The sequence below is a fragment of the Etheostoma cragini genome, chromosome 21, assembly GCF_013103735.1.
Source record: "Etheostoma cragini isolate CJK2018 chromosome 21, CSU_Ecrag_1.0, whole genome shotgun sequence".
Classification (NCBI taxonomy): domain Eukaryota; kingdom Metazoa; phylum Chordata; class Actinopteri; order Perciformes; family Percidae; genus Etheostoma; species Etheostoma cragini.
In genome coordinates, this window is record NC_048427.1 from 6,242,188 (window position 1) to 6,260,487 (window position 18,300).

The 18,300-nt window shown below is 40.3% G+C and overlaps 1 protein-coding gene across 3 annotated transcripts in view; it reads left to right on the top strand.

Annotated features, from left to right (window-relative positions):
* Positions 1-16,863, top strand: part of LOC117937024 (disintegrin and metalloproteinase domain-containing protein 12-like) — a 68,522-nt gene extending 51,659 nt beyond the window's left edge. For all 3 annotated transcript variants that reach the window (XM_034860645.1, XM_034860646.1, XM_034860647.1), the window contains 12 exons: positions 3,869-4,046; positions 6,382-6,471; positions 6,603-6,798; positions 6,886-6,994; positions 7,675-7,873; positions 9,672-9,749; positions 11,023-11,131; positions 11,417-11,552; positions 11,731-11,845; positions 13,000-13,242; positions 15,593-15,747; positions 16,236-16,863. In XM_034860645.1, coding sequence (XP_034716536.1) covers positions 3,869-4,046; positions 6,382-6,471; positions 6,603-6,798; positions 6,886-6,994; positions 7,675-7,873; positions 9,672-9,749; positions 11,023-11,131; positions 11,417-11,552; positions 11,731-11,845; positions 13,000-13,242; positions 15,593-15,747; positions 16,236-16,305 — 1,678 coding nt within the window. In that variant the 3' untranslated portion in view covers positions 16,306-16,863. The remainder of the gene's footprint in view (positions 1-3,868; positions 4,047-6,381; positions 6,472-6,602; positions 6,799-6,885; positions 6,995-7,674; positions 7,874-9,671; positions 9,750-11,022; positions 11,132-11,416; positions 11,553-11,730; positions 11,846-12,999; positions 13,243-15,592; positions 15,748-16,235) is intronic.
* Positions 16,864-18,300: the final 1,437 nt, after the last annotated feature.

Genomic DNA, 18,300 nt, shown 5'->3' on the forward strand with positions numbered 1-18,300 from the left:
ATGATCTTCAGTATCTACAATGTAGGCCAGACTGCCAGGCACCAAAGGCCACAACAGATCAAATCACCTAATGTCATCGGCCAGAGCTCAGGCTCCACATGCTCTATGAAGCCGTAAAATTAATATTTAACGTGTTGTGAAGCGCCTGTGGTTTTGAATTACCAAAGCAAGTATGAAATAATCGTCATAGTTATAGTTGTCACTGTCAGGTTTGAATGAACTTATATTCACATTCGTGCTAGAAGATCAAGGTCTTCAAAAAGATTTAATAAAACTGTGATAGCAGAATGAAGATAAGGTCACAATCAGTGTTTGCACAATTTATATTTTTCTCTTGAAATGTTCTCAAGGATGGCGAAAAGTGTTTTGGCAGATGCGTCATTGGAACGGCCGGCAGATCGGATTCATAGCCAGTGTTTTATGGTTGAAAAGATGTGACATAAACTGGCTGTGCTGGATGGGTTTCCCAGCGTTCTGTGTGATCTGAACCCGAAGGAGAGAGAGGCAGAGAAGAGGAGAGTCCTGCCTAACGAATAATTTGGGTTAAAGGGCTTTGTGTATTAATGTAAGTATTGTTATCTACGGAAGAGGATTAGGGCCACTGGTGAAAAATGTATGTGAGTTCTGACTTTTCTCTCAGAATTCTGACTTTTTATCAGAATTCTGAGATTAAAGTCAGAATTCTGACTTTTTTCTCAGAATTCCGATTTTTTTAAATTCTGAGATTATAGTCAGAATTCTGACTTTATTCTCAGAATTCGGACTTTATTAAATTCTGAGATTAAATTCACTTTAATCGGAAGATTTAGTAATTTAGTTTAAATTCTGCTTTCAGTTTTTGGTGTTCACTTTAATCGGAAGATTTAGTAATTTAGTTTAAATTCTGCTTTCAGTTTTTGGTGTTTTAATCCTGCACCTGTAAAAGCTTTTTGAGATATTCATGCTCAACACTAAACACACACTGAATAACCATATAATGTCATCTAGCAATGCAGAAAGTTTAACTTGCCAAAAGTATGTTGACATAAGATAATTTTCCTGGATCTCTGGCCAAAGGATTTCTGTCTTGAATGATTTTTTTATAAGTCTGGAGTCTTTAAATCAGATTGAAAAGGTTGACAAACCACTGGGCAGTGCAAAGTAGAGATAGAACAGAAGGAAAAGAGCCACATGAAAGAATTGTCAGAGATTCCATTTCTTTCTTTTTTATGTTGTTACTGATGACTTCTCTAGCTCTTTACTGTCACGGTCCTTATAGTAGCAGCAGGGCTTTGAGATGAAAAAGCCTCAGCACCGCAGCATTATCACAGTGTGGGGCAGATCATAGGGACCTGGGAATTATTTCTTTTCACCAGACCTCCCACAGATCAATTAAGGCCCTGTCTGGCCATTGCTGCAGCTTAGTTGCAATGATTGCTTCGTACACTCTTATCAGCCATCAACTGCACTACCTCTAAAGCTTAGGAGCCAACTGTCAAAGACTGACTGTAGGTTAGAGATGAACAAAAGAACACAGAGAACAGAGAATAATTGATCCCAGAATGGAAGTGGAGCACAGCAAGGTGGAAAACAATGCAGCAGTATGAGATAGAACAAAGAGCAGTCATAGAGACCAGGCAGAGGTGAACACGCTCATCCTTTGTTAAGCAAGAACAGGATAAGAAGACGCCAGAAGGTCACAGAGTTGGTTTTTATCTTTTTAGGTGGTGGTCCAGACTCTCATGAGATAAATGGTTGTGTAGAGAGTCTTTAGTTTGCCATGACCCCAGATGTACCCACTGTGACTGGCCCTGACTCTGCTTTACTCACCCTTGGGCCTGCAGCTGCTAAATGCTATCCACTATAATTCATTGGTGCGTCTGCATTTTCACAGCCGTTACTTACCTTCTCCACCCCCGCATCGTTGCAGGGTAGACCAATTATTTTTGTAATGCCTCTCATAAGGAACAGCTGGATCCTGCACCACTCAAGTATCTCAGGGATTTGAGTATTTGTCATGGATTGCATGGGCTGGTAACTGAAAGACAGGGCTGAGTTCATCGAGTTGAATGCAGCAAAACATGGGGTGTGCAACTTGACCAAGCAATTTTGGCTTGGGCTTTTGGGGGCAAAGAGGAAATCAACAGCAGTTGCTAAGGAAGTGGCCTGCCTGTTGAACAGCAGCCTTGACAGCTGTTCATCATAGCAAATTCCCCTGAGGTGCTCAGCGAGGAGGAAGGAAAAAAGAGGGCGCAATAATTTTTGTTTTTACAGCTTTACTTATTGCTCTTTCCTTTGGCCATTTAATGTCATCCACAAATCCACTTTGATATTTTGCTTTAATCCAGAGTGTACAGAGATCTGCTTTGAGGTACCCCACTTTTACTTAACACAACCTCTGGATAGTAGTGATGTTAGAGAGCAGCAGGTTGTGTGTTTGGGGAGAGGGGGGTCAGCAGCAGGAGCTGATGTAAGCCGCCTCCTCACATGACAGAAATCAAAAGCAAGCTGAGAATGAGGTCATGTCAAAACATTCACATAGTGTCATGACATATATAGATCTGTATCAGATTTGAAACCCAATCAGATAAAAAAACGCTGTTTGATAGACGTGTCAACAGTGAGCTACATAGAAATGCCTTCTTTTCTGAGATAAAAAAAAAAAACTCCAGGAAAAAAGTGGTTATTTTACAGCTTCTGCATCAATACAGCCAATAGATCCGACTTCAAGGCTCAGCTGAAAACCAATTGAAACCACATTTAAACTCATGTATCACTTAAAACACCTTAATAAGCTTTATTCGACAGGCTGCCAAGGACCGTTGACGTACCCCAGTTATTACTTGATGCCACAGCCGCTCAGGCAGTGTATGAATTGGCCCTTATGCACAAGCTCCTCTTGAGATATGCTTATTGAAATATGTGTAGGAATTACCAGTTGTGTTACAACCTTGACATGGTTCCTGTCCTTTCAACACTGTCATGTTCCAGGCCAGAAACACTTTACAAGCTAACTAGACAATTCATCTTGCTGTCATTTTGAAGAATACAGTACATTATGGACTGAATATATGGCCTGTGTTTGTTTGACTCTGTAGGCATTTTTCATGCTGCTGTGAATTGTAAACCACTCTGAATTGCACACGTCATATCAAAAGTCATTAAAATGAATGCCTACAAAGGTTTTATGAGCAAACATGCCATTTGACTGTGTCTACTGACTTCCATCTGTTGAGTGTGTTGTGCCTGTTAAAAGAAACATTTGGGCATCTAAGTTGACCTTGATCTTCCACATATTGTCTCATACATGAACTCATCTGTGTGCACAGATACAACCACAGATATACGTGTGAATATTGCACTACAGAGTCACCCATTCTGGCCTTTTTAAACTGTCCTTTATGGTGTAGGTGGAGGTATAAAACCTCATATGGTGCTTTCTTTTATTAAGACACAGAGAGCAAAATACAGTCTTAGACACTATATTATCAGAGAAATGGGCTGTGTGCTTTCCCCATGGAGCAGAGCACCCTCTCTGTTCGCTCCAAAAACAATATTAAAAACACACCATCCCACATTTCTCCCAAATTTATAGGTATTGCAAGTCTTGCGAAGGAAGCACATTTTTGGTTGAGTTTTTTATGATTGCCTGTCTCATAAAATATGCCTTATCAGATCTCCTTCTCCCCATGGAGGGAGACGTCACTGGGGCTCTGTGCTTTTTGCATGCTAATGGAGCTTTGAAGGAGCTGCCGAGATTTAGTGGGTAATTGATTTTGTGATTAGCAACAATTAGCACTGATTACATCAGACTGAAGAGGACCTCTTGTGGAGGATCTCTACCTCCTCTCTCTCTGTCAGTGTCACTCACAAAATATGTTTTTCACAGGTACCCGTTTCCCACAGTGTTCAGCAGCTGCAGCAAGAAGGACCTCACGGCCAGTTTTGAAAAGGGTGTTGGGATGTGTCTGTTCAACATGCCTGAGGTCAAGGTTCTCTACGGTGGGCAAAAATGTGGCAACGGCTACGTGGAGGAGGGAGAGGAGTGTGACTGTGGAGAACTTGAGGTGAGATTGCTATGTAGACCTCCTACAATTCGTCAGCAATCTTGTTTAACGGCCCTTTTATCAAAATTGAAATCATGCCTTAACTGCCACCCATAAATCATTGTTTATCATGTTTTCCACATTTGAGAAATGAAATAAACAGAAGCGCTAGTGGGTGTTTCTGTAGTTTTTTTCCTGACAGAGTCATGGCACAAACTAATATTTCCCAAAGTAAAAACAAATAGTTCAGCTCGGATTCAAAGTTAACAGCGCACAGCTCTCATAATTCAAACACTGTCTTCAGAAAATAAGCTTAGAGATATGAGTGTAAATTTATTCATTCTGTGCACTGAGGAGGTGTTTGGGAGGAGGAATGTCTGATCGTGATACAATTCACTAAGAGGAAACATCGCTGACAGCTTTGCCCTGTCAGCCGGTGAATTATTTATATGAATCTGCATCGGCAAGCACATACGTAATGGTGGCACGCATTGCTAACTGCTGCCACTGTGGTATGATAAAACAGTTCATCATGGTGCAGCTGACAATCAGCATAGGCAGGCTGACAATAACAGAATTATGAAATATGGAGACACCTATTATGATTTGGAAGGATATTTTGAATTAGATAATCATGATTATACAGCCTACGTGGGAGGATGCCTTGTTGTCTCTCGGAATTTGTTTACACCTTTATGGTCAGCAAGTCTTTTTGTGCACTCAGGGTTCAGCCGGGGTCAGTCTGAAAGTGTACTTGTCCTTCAAAACAAAGAACTGACATAAGCTCTGCAGGCCTGAGCCAGCAGCAATAATAAAGCTCTTCACAGAGTTGAGCAGCGTCATGCCAACCCAAGCCAGTTCAGAGTGCTCAGACTGCATCTCTACCATTAAAAAGCCTCATTAAAAAGCCTGGGACCTATTCCTTACAATCACAGGCTGCTACTTTTCAGCATGACTTCTCCGCCTCTTTTGGCCCTGCGGACCATGGGAAAGGCCCTTAATGGTTTTCAGGCTGAAAGAAGTTCTGGAAGGCCCATCATGTAAGCTGTGTCCCCTGCCAGCTCTGTCCATCTACTTTGTCCTGAGTCTCTCGCTGCACTCGGCTATACAGTATGTTCTGCCTGCTGTTTAATGGAAAGACGGAGAGAGCTGAACCTCCAGGACCAAGTCAGCTGGCCTCAGTGTGAGATCATACAATGCACAAGCATATATACGCAGACACATCTCCTGCGCTGAGCCTTGATTAAAAGCTAGCTTCAATCCACATGAGAAGGCAGACATTAGCTAATTGGTGCAGGGCATGGCTCATGATAAAGGCTACATGACACAGACACTGAGATGCTAAATATTACAGGGATGGTATACTGATAAATGTGTCTCTCTGGATTAAAGATTTAATACGTAACCTTTTGATATTAATGAACAACTGTTACATTCAAGCCATTGCCAAATGAATTGTTACAAAGCCAATTAACCTCCACAAAACTCTCTCTGTATTTTTAAGATTGCCATGTTTAGAACATAGTTTCAACCGGTAACTTTCCCGCACGGAAGCTAAAGTGAACATAAATACCTCTTCTGAAGAGTACATCATGTTTTTCCCGTGTCCTCCTTGCAAACTAGCAACTGTGTGGAGGAGAGGACGGGGCGCGTGCGGGTACATGGAAGACTTGTGTCATGAGGATGCGCCGACAGTGTTGTTGCCATAGCTCAGAATTCCTCATGGTCCTCAGCCGAACGAGAATAAGCAGAAGAATGTGGATCTTTTCAGAATCTTTGTAGTCCTGTTTTAGAATATGACGCTGAATTAAAAAACAGTCTAGTTTCAACAACCGTCATCTTGAATCTCTGGTGTCATTGGTTATATCAAGTCTTTTTTACTCATTTCAAGGACAGATTGTGTTTGATTTAATAACTTGATTGAAGTTCAAATAGTATTTTGCCTAACCTTTTAGCAGTTTCTTTTATCTTTTTTTTATTCTAGGCAAATTGTCTAGATTACACAATATTTCACCTCTTTCTTTGTTTTTTCCGTATCCTTTTCTTCTCTCTTTGCCTCATTGTGCTATTTCCTCCACCGTCCAGCTCATGGTTCCAGGGTTCTAAATGAGCTTATAAGTCCTGTCAGATGGAAATGTTTTTTTTTAGAGAACTAGAAACTGCTGTTTCCTTTCCTCTGCCAGGGTTCATAGTGGCTACCGAATACAGCCCTGCCAGGGGTGCATCCCCTCTGATAACATAGTCTGAGCATTTGCTCTGAAGTGAAATATTATCTCTTTTGAGCTGAGTTATTCTTTACTTTTGTTCTCCCTCACTTACATTTTTGTGTTCCTTTTCCATTATTTTCCCTCTGAAGGAATGTGTGAATCCCTGCTGCAATGCTACTACCTGCACTCTGAAGGGGGATGCTGTTTGTGCACATGGACAGTGCTGCCACGACTGTCAGGTAGGATGTATTGTGATTAGCCAGGCTTGACATTATGATGTTTTTTAAGGTACATCTTAACATAAAGCTCACCACATATTTCTCTAAGCTTCACTTTGGGTCTTTGTCTTGCTGTCAAAATTTGAGTGTAGCTGAAGCCAGCAGGCACCCCATGCCGTGAATCCAGTAACTCTTGTGATCTGCCTGAGTTCTGCACCGGCGGCAGCCCTCACTGCCCCTCCAACGTCTACCTGCACGACGGCCACGCCTGCCATAACGTGGACGGCTACTGTTATAACGGCATTTGCCAGACTCACGAGCAGCAATGCATCACACTGTGGGGCCAAGGTATGTTGAAAAGCCCCCTTCCTGGCTGCGCCTGCATGGTTCAGTGATGGTTGCCAGCTTTTGTATGTGTTTCGTTGTGTTTTGCAGGAGCAAAGGCAGCTCCAGGCATCTGCTTTCAAAGGGTCAACTCAGCTGGAGACCCCTATGGCAACTGTGGCAAGGACTCCAAAGGCTCCTTTGCCAAATGTGAATCACGGTAAGACCTGACTTTCCCATAGAAACTGACAAATGCATTTCACTGTATGTCAGTTGTGGAATGCATTGATGGGCACATACTGTGCTTACTCTACTCTATAATTGAACATTCTTACATTTTTAATGACAGAGACTAGAATGAATTCCACTTGTGCTGAAACATAAAACATCTGTTGGTTCATTCAACGACAACATTCAAAGTTGTTTAAAAAAGAAAAAAATGCCAATTTGGTTCCAGCCTCTGAAATGTGAGAATTTGCTGCATTGGTTTATGTCATTTTAAAAAGCACATATTTGGGTATTTTACCAGTAAAAATAAAATATTTAAAGCTCTGACAACCTGGGATGTACTTTCCAATATAATGTTTCTGACATTTTAAAGACTAAACTATTAATCAAAAAAAAATAACTGACACATTAAACAGTGGAAATACTTATTGGTTCTCATCTAGGCTAGGTTAGCCCTAATTGACAGCTACAGAGTCACTTGGTGAAATGCAGATAAAATCTCTTGTTGTGCTCTGAAAACAGGCAAACATAAGTTGCCTCTGCTGCAATAATCGGAAGGCAAGAGTGAGAAACATAAATGGAAATAATTGCATCCATAAACATTTGGGACAACAGTGACATTCTATTCAATTATCCCATTGTTATTCCCCCTGTTGTTCGTTCTGTTTACAGAGATGCTAAATGTGGCAAAATCCAGTGTCAAGGAGGAGCTAACCGCCCAGTAATTGGTACCAACGCTGTTTCCATAGAAACAAACATTCCCATGCAGGAAGGGGGTAGGATACTATGCCGAGGCACACATGTCTACTTGGGGGATGACATGCCCGACCCCGGCCTGGTCCTGACAGGGACCAAGTGTGGAGATGGACTGGTGAGAGCTTAAGCCTGTGACGGTTAAATACAGTCGGTAGAGACACGCAACACACAAATCAATCCAGCGTACATCTGAATCCTCCTCAGCAGTGGTGGAAAGTAACATTACATTTATTTAAGTACTATACCTAATTCAATTCAATTCAATTTGATTTATAGAATCAATTACAAGAGTTATCTCAAGAAACTTTACAGATAGAGTAGGTCTAGACCACACTCTATAATTTACAAAGACCCAACAATTTCCCATATGCAATCATTTGGTGGCGAGAAAATACTTCCTTTTAGGCAGACACTAGGGACAGACCCAGGCTCTTTGTGGCTGGCATCTGTCTCTGCCAGTTGTACCTAAGTGCAATATGAAGGTACATGTACATTCCATTTCCTGCTACTTTATATGTTTTACTCCGTTACATTTATCTGTTCTTCACAGTTACAAATGAAAGAATATATACCAGTATATAAAAGAAAACATACCCAATAGAAACAAATACATTTGATAAAAATATGTAAATCAAGACAAGCAAGAATGTTTAAAAGGTCCATGATCAGAAGGGTTATTCTACATGTTGAGTTTGTCTACATTTGATACTTTTAGTACATTTGTTGGTAAGACTTCCGTGCTCTGTTCTACTAGTTTTGACTATAAACCTACTGTATATTTGTAATGTAGTGTTTTTCATCGCTACTTTAACCTAAAAGAAAGGTTCACAATTGCACACATTTTCAAACATATTTTATTAGAACACTAACCTGCCCGTATGTACATTAAATGACTTATTGGTTGCTGTAGCCATTCCTTCTCTCAATATTTAACATATTCATTTAAAACAAAACCTTTTAGTATCTTTGTTTTTCCCCAGACAGTAATTCCTTGTTGAGCTTCAGTTTAGAGCTACCACCACAAAGAGGGACTTTTTTAGAATGTATTTCTGCACAGAATATATTTTGTCCAGTTTAAAGGCACCGTTTTTTAATATTCGCTGTGTGCATTTCTTTGTGAACTGAGCATTTTGATATTTTTACAGTATTTATTTAGCACTTCGACCTGCCTTATAATGTAAAAAAAATTAAGAACATATGGAATCTCACTTTTTACAATGTGTGACCTTTAGGTGAAGGATATTGCTACATAGCAATGGTATCTATCTGTCAAAAAAGAAACATTAATATATTACCCAAATTCTGGGAAATAAGAGTGGAAAAAGTGATGTGGAGTGACAGGCCGTGACTAAGAATTTCTAAGAGGTTCTAAAGGGTGTGTCCTCTTGTCATTTCAGACTCGCACAGCCTCAGACACTTAATTGACTTAACATTATTCAGTCTATTTGGCATCTTCCACTGGTCACCATCACAGACATTGGGCACTTCAATGATACAGTGGCTCCATTTAGTCTAATTTCCTGTTTTTCTTTTTGAGTTTCCACCCTTAAAGAGGATCCAGCCTCTGCCCTCGTCTGTCAAGGGTTCTGGTATTCCTCTCTCTACCCAGTGCTGCCAAGTTCATCTTCACATTCAGCCTGGATATATTTGGGTGTGGTGCCTTAAAAGGAGCTCACAGTCCACATCATATAACTTTTAATAAGCTGCATTCATACATTTGTGAAAAACTCAGTGTTAATTATATTTTATGCTTTGCTGTTTTATAGCTGAAGTGGTTTGTCAGTGGCAAATTAAAAGAAATAGAAAGCTGGATTTGTTGGCCTTTTCCCTTAAAATATTAAAGGGTTTAAAATATTACTGAATCTGCTTTTTGAGCTCAGCCTGTCAATGTTCAATATCTTTGTGTGCTTCAGATGTGTCTGAATCGTCGTTGCCAAAATGTTAGTGTCTTTGGTGTGCAAGAGTGCTCAGCCAAGTGCAGCAGTCAAGGGGTGAGTACAGCACCTTTTACCCTATTTCAGTAATGTCAGAACCTGATGTGATAGCTGTCCATCTCAAATTAGTCCCTCACCTAGAGTAGTTGTTTTTTTAATACCCCATTTCTCCTTCACACAGAAGCTCATTTTGGCTGTAATTTGTTCAAATGACCGGTATACTGTGGCTAGGGTGCCATTACAATGCCTTGCAATCAGTCATTCTGAATGGTGAAAGGTTCAATCAATTAGATATAATGGCTTCATTTATGCTCAACTTTAAGTGCCATCCATCATACTTTCAGGCAGTCGTCCTTGCCCCAAAAAACTGTTTTGAAAAATGAAGGCCAGGCTTTATTTGGCCAAACACTAGGAGCAATGACACGCAGTTTGACTTTGAGCTGGTGTGCATGGATATTGGATTTTTCTAAAATGCCACCCATCAAACGTCTACGGCTGGTCCTGTTTGAGAGGAAATATGTGTAGTATTAATCTGAACTACACTGGTAGGTACTAGTGGCTTTGACTGTAACTGATAAAGTTTAATCAAAGCTATAGAGAAAACAGTCTTCCCTGTCTCTTATAATGAAACATCTACAGATATAATACGGTCAAATTTGTTTGTCCAGGTCCAATTAAGACATATCTATGAAGCTCCAAGGACTGTTTTATTCTCAGAAATAAAATGTTGTTGCTCCTTTGAGATGGGGCACCACTACAGGCACGGATTAGATCCAGATCTTGCCTTAGAATAAAGCCCTCACCTGCTCTACATTACCCTGCTGGAGGATCCTCTTAGACTCCACTCTGTAGGAAGGGAAAGGAAAGGAAAGGAGAGAGAGAGAGAGAGGGAGAGGGAGAGAGAGAGGGAGAGAGAGAGAGAGAGAGAAAATAAATGTGGGATAAGGAAAAAAGTCTGCTCTAGTTTTTATACTAGACATCTTTGCCATGTGGAACCTATGAATGCTAGCGGGTTGTTGACTTTGTCTTACTCCATGCAGCACAGAGAGCATGTCCATCATAAGTGTTGACTGTGGTGTCTAGCGGTGAAACAACTCAGACAGAAAATATGAATAAAAATACCTAACATTCACTGAGTCTAGATTCTCACATGTGAGGGTTTGCTGCTTGTCTCTGTCTTGTATCATTAAACGCTAAATTGTTTGCACTGTAGCATAATGAGAGCTATTAAAGTAGTGTAGTGTTAAGCACACAGTCAAGACTAGCATGAAAAAGACAAGCTCACGACTGCATTTCTGGCTCATCTAACAGCTAATTGTCATTACTGCAGGTTTGCAACAACAACAAGAACTGTCACTGCGAGGCCCATTGGGCGCCCCCCTTCTGTGACAGGGCAGGTTTTGGAGGGAGTGTGGACAGTGGTCCCATCAGATTAGCAAGTAAGTCCTATTGTGTTATAGGTCTAAGGAATGGAATGTATGAGCATTTCAACAGTAATAAATATGATGACAAGAAGTCCTAAAACTGATTTTCTCCTCAAAACGGTTCTCTGGTAGGAAATACTGGTGTTAAAAGAAATGTTATAATGCATCAAATTTTCGGAGAATTTCAAAATACAAACCTAAAAACACGATTAAAGTCTGCAGAAATGTTGACAGCTGCAGTCTGCATTTCATGTTCAGTACTTAAAACTACCTGTGGTTTCCATGTGTGTTTCTGAGCAGGCAGTGGGAATCTGACAGTGGGCATCCTGTTGGCTTTCCTTACTGTCCTGGGAGCTGCTCTGATCATCTGCATCAAGAGAAAAGCAGTACTGGGTCGTCTCTTCATAAGTAAAAAGAACCCAATTGAGAAGCACAGGTGCTTATTTATTTTTTAAACATCATAATTGCAATTACCCTTTTAACATTTTCATTTTATCATGATGCATGATGTTTTGATTTCATAATTTGAATATATATAACCATTGTAACTGACATATGATAAATATAATAAAGTGTTTTATTAGAGCTATATTGTTTCCTTTTTTAAATTCCAGATCAGTAAACGCTGCAATCAGCGGCCCATCCACTCCGAACCAGCCTCGGTCATTAAGCACGACGTCTCCATCTCGACCGGCCCCGCCTCTGCCACATAGTGCCCCCATCTTCAAGGTCAGTAAATCACGCTTCTTGAGCTTGACAGGCCCATTACAAACAACAGATTTGCATCTTTAGCAGAGGGATTTTTTTTTAGTAATATTCTTCCTGGAATGCTGCAGCTCTCACATTAGCACAAATCATTTTCTTAAGGATGGACGTGTTGTTTTCACACAAATGGCAGCTCATTCAAATCCAATTAAATCATCCCTATCTATGTGGACATGGCAAGGTGGTAGTGATAATGGAGTCCATGGCGAGCAGTGTGTTTACAGCACTCTAATACATGTCTTGTCGTTAACAGCTGCATGTTAAAAGAGAAATTGATTTATCTGTGCATTTTTTACATGAAGAATGTTGATGTGGCGGCTACGTACTTGAGATACACAGTCTCCCTGTAACACATAATTGTAGGACCGAGCAGGATTTTTTTGCTGCAATGACTTATGTGTCTACCTCACTTCATGCCTTACTACTCCATTCCTGCCGTGACGTGCCTTGTAATGGGAAGAGACCTGTGATCGATTGAGTTAGGGGTTCTGAAATAAGAGGAGCTGTGTCAGAATTGACATTTGTGAAGCAGGGTGGCACATGAGGGGGGCAAGCTGTTGTGCATTACCATGAGATTGGTGTTTTCAGTTAGGAGCATGTGGTTTTCATTTGGGGTCAACTGTAAGAGGAGAAAGGATGTAAGGCTGTTTGATGTGAGCACAGTGCAGGTGAGGTCATTTTCCAGTTGTCCCGGGCTGTGTTAAACCGCCACATGTGTGCATACTTTTGTATGTGTTACATTGTGTGTTTATAAATTGTGCACATGTGGCCAGGTCTTAATACTAGGCCGTCTCATATTTTGGCTCTATTCTACATCTGATCTGTCTCAACGGGAGTGTGTGGGGGCTCTTTAGCTGTGTCCACCTTTAAATGAGGCCAAGCGGGTGCTTATGGCACAGTATTGGTTTTTTCTTTGATAGGCTGGCTAAAGCGGAGTTAAGAGAAATAGTGGGCAGGCAAGTGGGAGCGTTTGATTTATACATCGTTGACAGCGTCGGCAAGAACATCAGAAAAGAGGAGAATGTTAACATGACTGTTTTTGATAGGAAGCAGACGGTTTATCTTCTAGACAACGCATAATCTTGACTCTTCTGGTTCTCTCTTTCATCTTTCTGCAGCCTCCTCATCGGGGACTAAAGGCGGTGCTACCACCGCCCCCCTACCCCTCCCACAGCCTACGCAGACTGCCCCAGTGCCCTACGGTTCACCTCAGCCACCCTGTCCCTCTGTCTTTCACCCTGTCCCTCGCCCCTGGCCCCGGGCTGCCGAGACCCCCGCTGCCTCCTCCTCACATCGATGTCTTACCAAGGGGGGCGTTGTTTCGCAGTGCATCTTGCCATACCTCTTGCAGGATGGTCATGGTGAGTAAATTCCCTGTTCCCTCAGTTGGAAACATTTTATTTGATGATGTTACTCCCTGTAATTTCTCAGCTTGGTCTTGGGAGCTTTTACTTACTATTACAGCCTATAATACCTGACAAGGGAAATGATGTTGTTCACTGCACCTATAGAAGGGTGTCATGATGTTGAGCGTTTTCATGGTTCCTTTGTGTCCCATTAAAATATATCCGTGTTGACAGTTATGCACAGTGTCATAAAATAACAAGGCTAACTGGGGAGGTAGAGTCATTGAAGCAAGGCTTTAATTCTACAATACAAACCACCACAAATAATGGAAATAGAGCCAGACCTGAGGGGGGGGGGGCAAGTATGTCCAAATATCACAGGGTGGTAAATGTGCTGCCACTGGTATTCCATGGAGTTTAGTTATGACATTGCTGGCTGTCAAAATTGAGGGGAAGAGAAAGCCAGAAGCTCCTGGTGTTAAATCCCTCTCACTCAGTGATTCTTAAAGACTCTTATTTACTTTAATCTGGTTTGACTTTTGCACTGTAGGCAAAGAGAGGCAGAGAGACCTAGAGAGAGAGAGAGAGAGAGAGACAGACCAAGGGAGGCTTGAGGGAACGAGTTGTTTAATCAATTACAGTTTTTTAATCATTACATTTTGAAGTGATTTTTGTTTTTTACAGGCAGAAACTACATTTGCTTGTTCCAGCTTTTAAATGTGTGGATTTTCTGTATGGTTCTGTTTTATTTAATTGTAAATTGAATACCTTTTAGTTTCGAAGTAAACAAGGAACAGGTCATCTAAACATGTCACGTTGGGTAATTGTGGTGACCGCTTTTAAAATTAGACCATTTTAGATTAGATGAATCACTCATGAAAACATTAATTAATGACAGCTCTAAAAAGTGAAAATCAGCAAATAGGTAAAAAACAATAAAAACAGAGAGAAATGGAAAGTGGATAAAAAATCAGCAATGAGTTCCAGCCAGAAACAAGTCCTGAATTGATTGAAAAAAAAAAAGCCTTCAAGGACAGTCAAAATGACGCCACGGGGGAGCTGAGGTCAAAGCTATGCCACACCAGCGTCAATTAGAGGTGTGTTAAACAGATAATAACATTCATAATTCCAGTCTTATCCAGATTACTGGAGGCGTCACAGAGGAGGTCTGGCTTTAAAACACAACACTGTTTTGGAGCTATGTTACGATAGCACATGATGGAATATATCAGCCTTCCATAAAGAGCCCCACATAAAATACTCTCCTTCAACATTCACTGATAGATGTGTTTTTGAAATGTTCTATTACTGTACTTTTTTTTACACTATGTATTTATAAGGGATTGTGCTGATTCATAGTCATGTTAACAGAACACTTCATTGATGAAAATTGTCTTCTAAAAATATATAAATTATGTGCTTCAGAAAATGCACTTTCCAGAGCCATTTATTAAAATAAAAAAAATAAAAAAAACTCAATTTAGTTTTACAAAGCTTCTTGGCTGTCGTGCACCTGTATAATGGGTGAAGTGCAGCAGCTCTTGACTTCAGGAAGTAGATTTTCCTTCTCAGCTGCTTCTATTTAATGTCAAAGTGTGAAACTGAAAGTGATGCCTGTTGGCAGCCGACTTCACTGACAGTGTCTTTAGCAGCTGTTAGGCAGCTCCGAGACGTTGACAAAACCTTTCTTTCCTCCCACAGTGAAAGCTCTCTGCTGGGAACATGTTAGCGCTGTCCAATGGGAGAGCTTCACCTGATGCAGGCTTTTTGACTTGGGTTTGAGAGATGTGGGTGTAGTTATTCTATGTAACATGTAGTGCCTATTAATCAACTTATCAGACATGCTATTTTCATTTACCTGCATTTCAGTTTACTACCAATAGTACTGTTCTGATATTTTTTGAATATCTGGCTTTCAGTACTTTTAATGGTTCTGATTGTCATGATGCTTGACCTTATGGATGCAAAGAGACACTTCATAAAAGACTTCCCTGACAGCATACAGTTTTAATTTGGGTGTCAAATTGGACTTTTTTGAGTCTGCAGACCCAGTTCCATGGGCAAGTGGGGTCTGAGGTTCAGTTGTTTAGCTCCTTTACTCTGTGATGTTTGAGGAGGCTGTTCTTCAACCAAGGAGAGGAGGAGGAAGTGAATGGAGACCAGATGGGGACTAGGCAGCAGGCCTTCATCATGATCTCAGTCTTCTAGAGAAGATTAAAACCACATGACTCTGTCTCTCATGGCAAGTTGCATGGGCAGGGCTGCCCTGATGTCAGAAAGACAACATAGACACGCAGGCCTGAGCTGTGAGTGCCACCTGGTGGAGATTCTCAGTCATCGTTTTCATGCGTGTCTTCTTTGTCAGGAGTTGGAGAAGCCCAGTCCTCCTCAGAAACCCCTTCCGGCCGATCCAAGGAGTTCTCGTCTGGTTCGAAGTCCTTCTGTAGTCCAGGGGCCTTCTGCTGTTTGCGGCCCTGCACCATTACCTGGCACATCCAGACCTGTACCACACCCCATCAGGTGAGTTCGAACCTTCGCCAGATATATTTAAAAACAAAGCTGTAAGCATGGGAGTCACCAGAGGCCCTAGAACACAATATTATTGCGATATTATTTTTATTTATTTTATTCTCCGATATATTGCATTTCATTACCTTTTTCCAAATTCAAATTAGGTCCCCAAAGCAACATCTGTTTTGTCCAACACCAACAAAAAACATTGTCTCTGGTTTGTTCATCTCACTTTAATATTCCATCAAGTTGATTGAATGAATGGACGTATTGTTCTACTACCAAAATGTTAAATTCTCATGTGAAATTTATAATAAAAAAAATGTAATTGTCTTCAGTGTAATGATACAGTACTGCCACTGAAAATATTGAGATAACATGCTGCATTAATTTTTTTTACCCCCACCCCTACTGAAGCCAGTATCACTTACCGAGAGATTCTAATTTTATTTTTATTCATTTTTTGCATATTTATATTACTTTTCTCCCTCCTCTAGACCCAGTCCCAAGCAACCTCCAACACTACCAAAGCCTTGCATAACCGCCAACGTGAAATACAGCAGCTGAGACTTTGGCCAGATAGGACAATGTTGTGATAATACACTAAAGAATTTGCACTATGAAAACTCTGAAAACCTTAAAAAGAAGGCGGCTTCTCTGAGCTTTGTATCAGGAGATCTTGCCGTGTCCCTTTGGTGCTCTGTCCCTAAATAGGTGCTACGAGTCTGAGCTCAGGTACATGTAAAGTATTTATATTCTGTATTTATTGCCATGCAGTGCACTGTGCCAGACACTTTTACTACACGGTAGCAACTTAGAAGTTTAAATTTGTCTTTTGCATCAGTTTCACAATTTGTTATTTCTCATGAACTGGGATAATCAAGGACAGCGAAGGGAGATTTAAACAAAAGAAATTATGAAAAAGTAAAGCCAATCTGTGACATTCTAATTCCCGAAATGTTTTTACAAATTGTGTTTTAAAGAAGGGAACCCTTTACATGATGGTTTTATTTGTACACTACAGGAAAAGGAGTATTGTGCAATGATATATAGAACAGACAACACTTACTGAAGGGTAATGCTCTGTGTAGCACCTTTTGAGCCAATCTGATAAGGCTTGAAACAGAGAAAACAGCGACCGAAAAAGAAAATGTGGTATTACTGCAACAGTTCTGCAATGTGTCCAGCACTTGAGGAAGAGGAGCTGTTTTTTTCTCAGACCGCTGAAATTCAAGTCTGTTTCCTCTGCGTTTATATTTTTGGAAAGGGAACAAGTCAGTTTGTGAAATGTTACTGATTTGCCATTTCCTTTTCATTAACAAGACCCAAGAGGCTCACTTGAGGGATCTGGGTATTGAGGTATGATCTGAACATCTAAAATGAGCTGAGAGCAAGGAAGCATTCCTTCATCAGAGAGCTTAAACGTCTTTGAAATAGCGCTCTGCTAAAGGTCGTGAGTGTGTTTTTGAGTTTTTCCCTGTGTGCCTGTCTACACCGAGGACTCTGTGTGAAACTCTGATGAAATCCTGGAATCACTGAGGACTTTCTTAAAGCTGTGTCCACACAGGCATCATGGTGGCACTCACATGTAAACAGCCAATGTCTGGCTACAATGTTCATGTGTGTTTTGTTTTTGTTTTTGTTTTAATTATCTCACTTGACAGAGGACAGATTTTTAGATCTCTTTCTGCCACTGAAATGAAGTTTCAACCAAAACGTTGTGGCAGTTATTCATTTTCTATATTTTGTACATTTTTTATTTGGCTGTTGAGATGGGTTTTCTTTTTAAAATCAGTATACATGCCCGATACACACGACAACATTAATTGTATTTGTGTTAATCATTGAACGGTGTTTTATTATTTTTACAGAATTATTGTTTCTATTGGATTGCAATGCAGCGTATATACATTCACACTGAGCAACCTTTTCCTTTTAGCACAGCTCTTGTTCACAAATATGTAGGGTGAAAACTGACTTTGGACTTTTGTTACTTTTGATACTGTTATGTTTTTAATAATGCTCTAGTTTTACATTCTGTGCTTTGTTTACTTTGCTTTTTCAATGCTATGCTATATGTCCTCTATAATAGACAGTTTTTGAGTCATGTCCCCGGAATGTAAATCATGTCCATACTGTATGTTCCTCATATGTTGTGTTACAGGTGAACACATTTCCATTGAGAATGCTTTTTTATATTGATTATTTGATAAATCATATGTAAAGAAAAACATGTCTGTGTCTGGTTATGGTATTTTTAACACATGTGCAGTATTAGTAAAACAGTTTTTGAAATACTTTTTGTTAATGATTGTTTTTTTTATGCATGTTTTCAGGGAGACAGGTGTCGTGAAAAATCTATTCTATGAGAGGAACAATTATTACATTATTTTTTTAAATGTTAAAGTAGAAAACAGGCTATATGCACACAATCAATGACAACTTCACACTTCCTACTTTGTAAAAATACAAAGGCAGATTTCGTACTGTATCAAGAGCCTCTGGCATTTTTTATTGTGCTTGAGCCTTCCACCAGGAGCTTGAATACTGAATACAGTAATG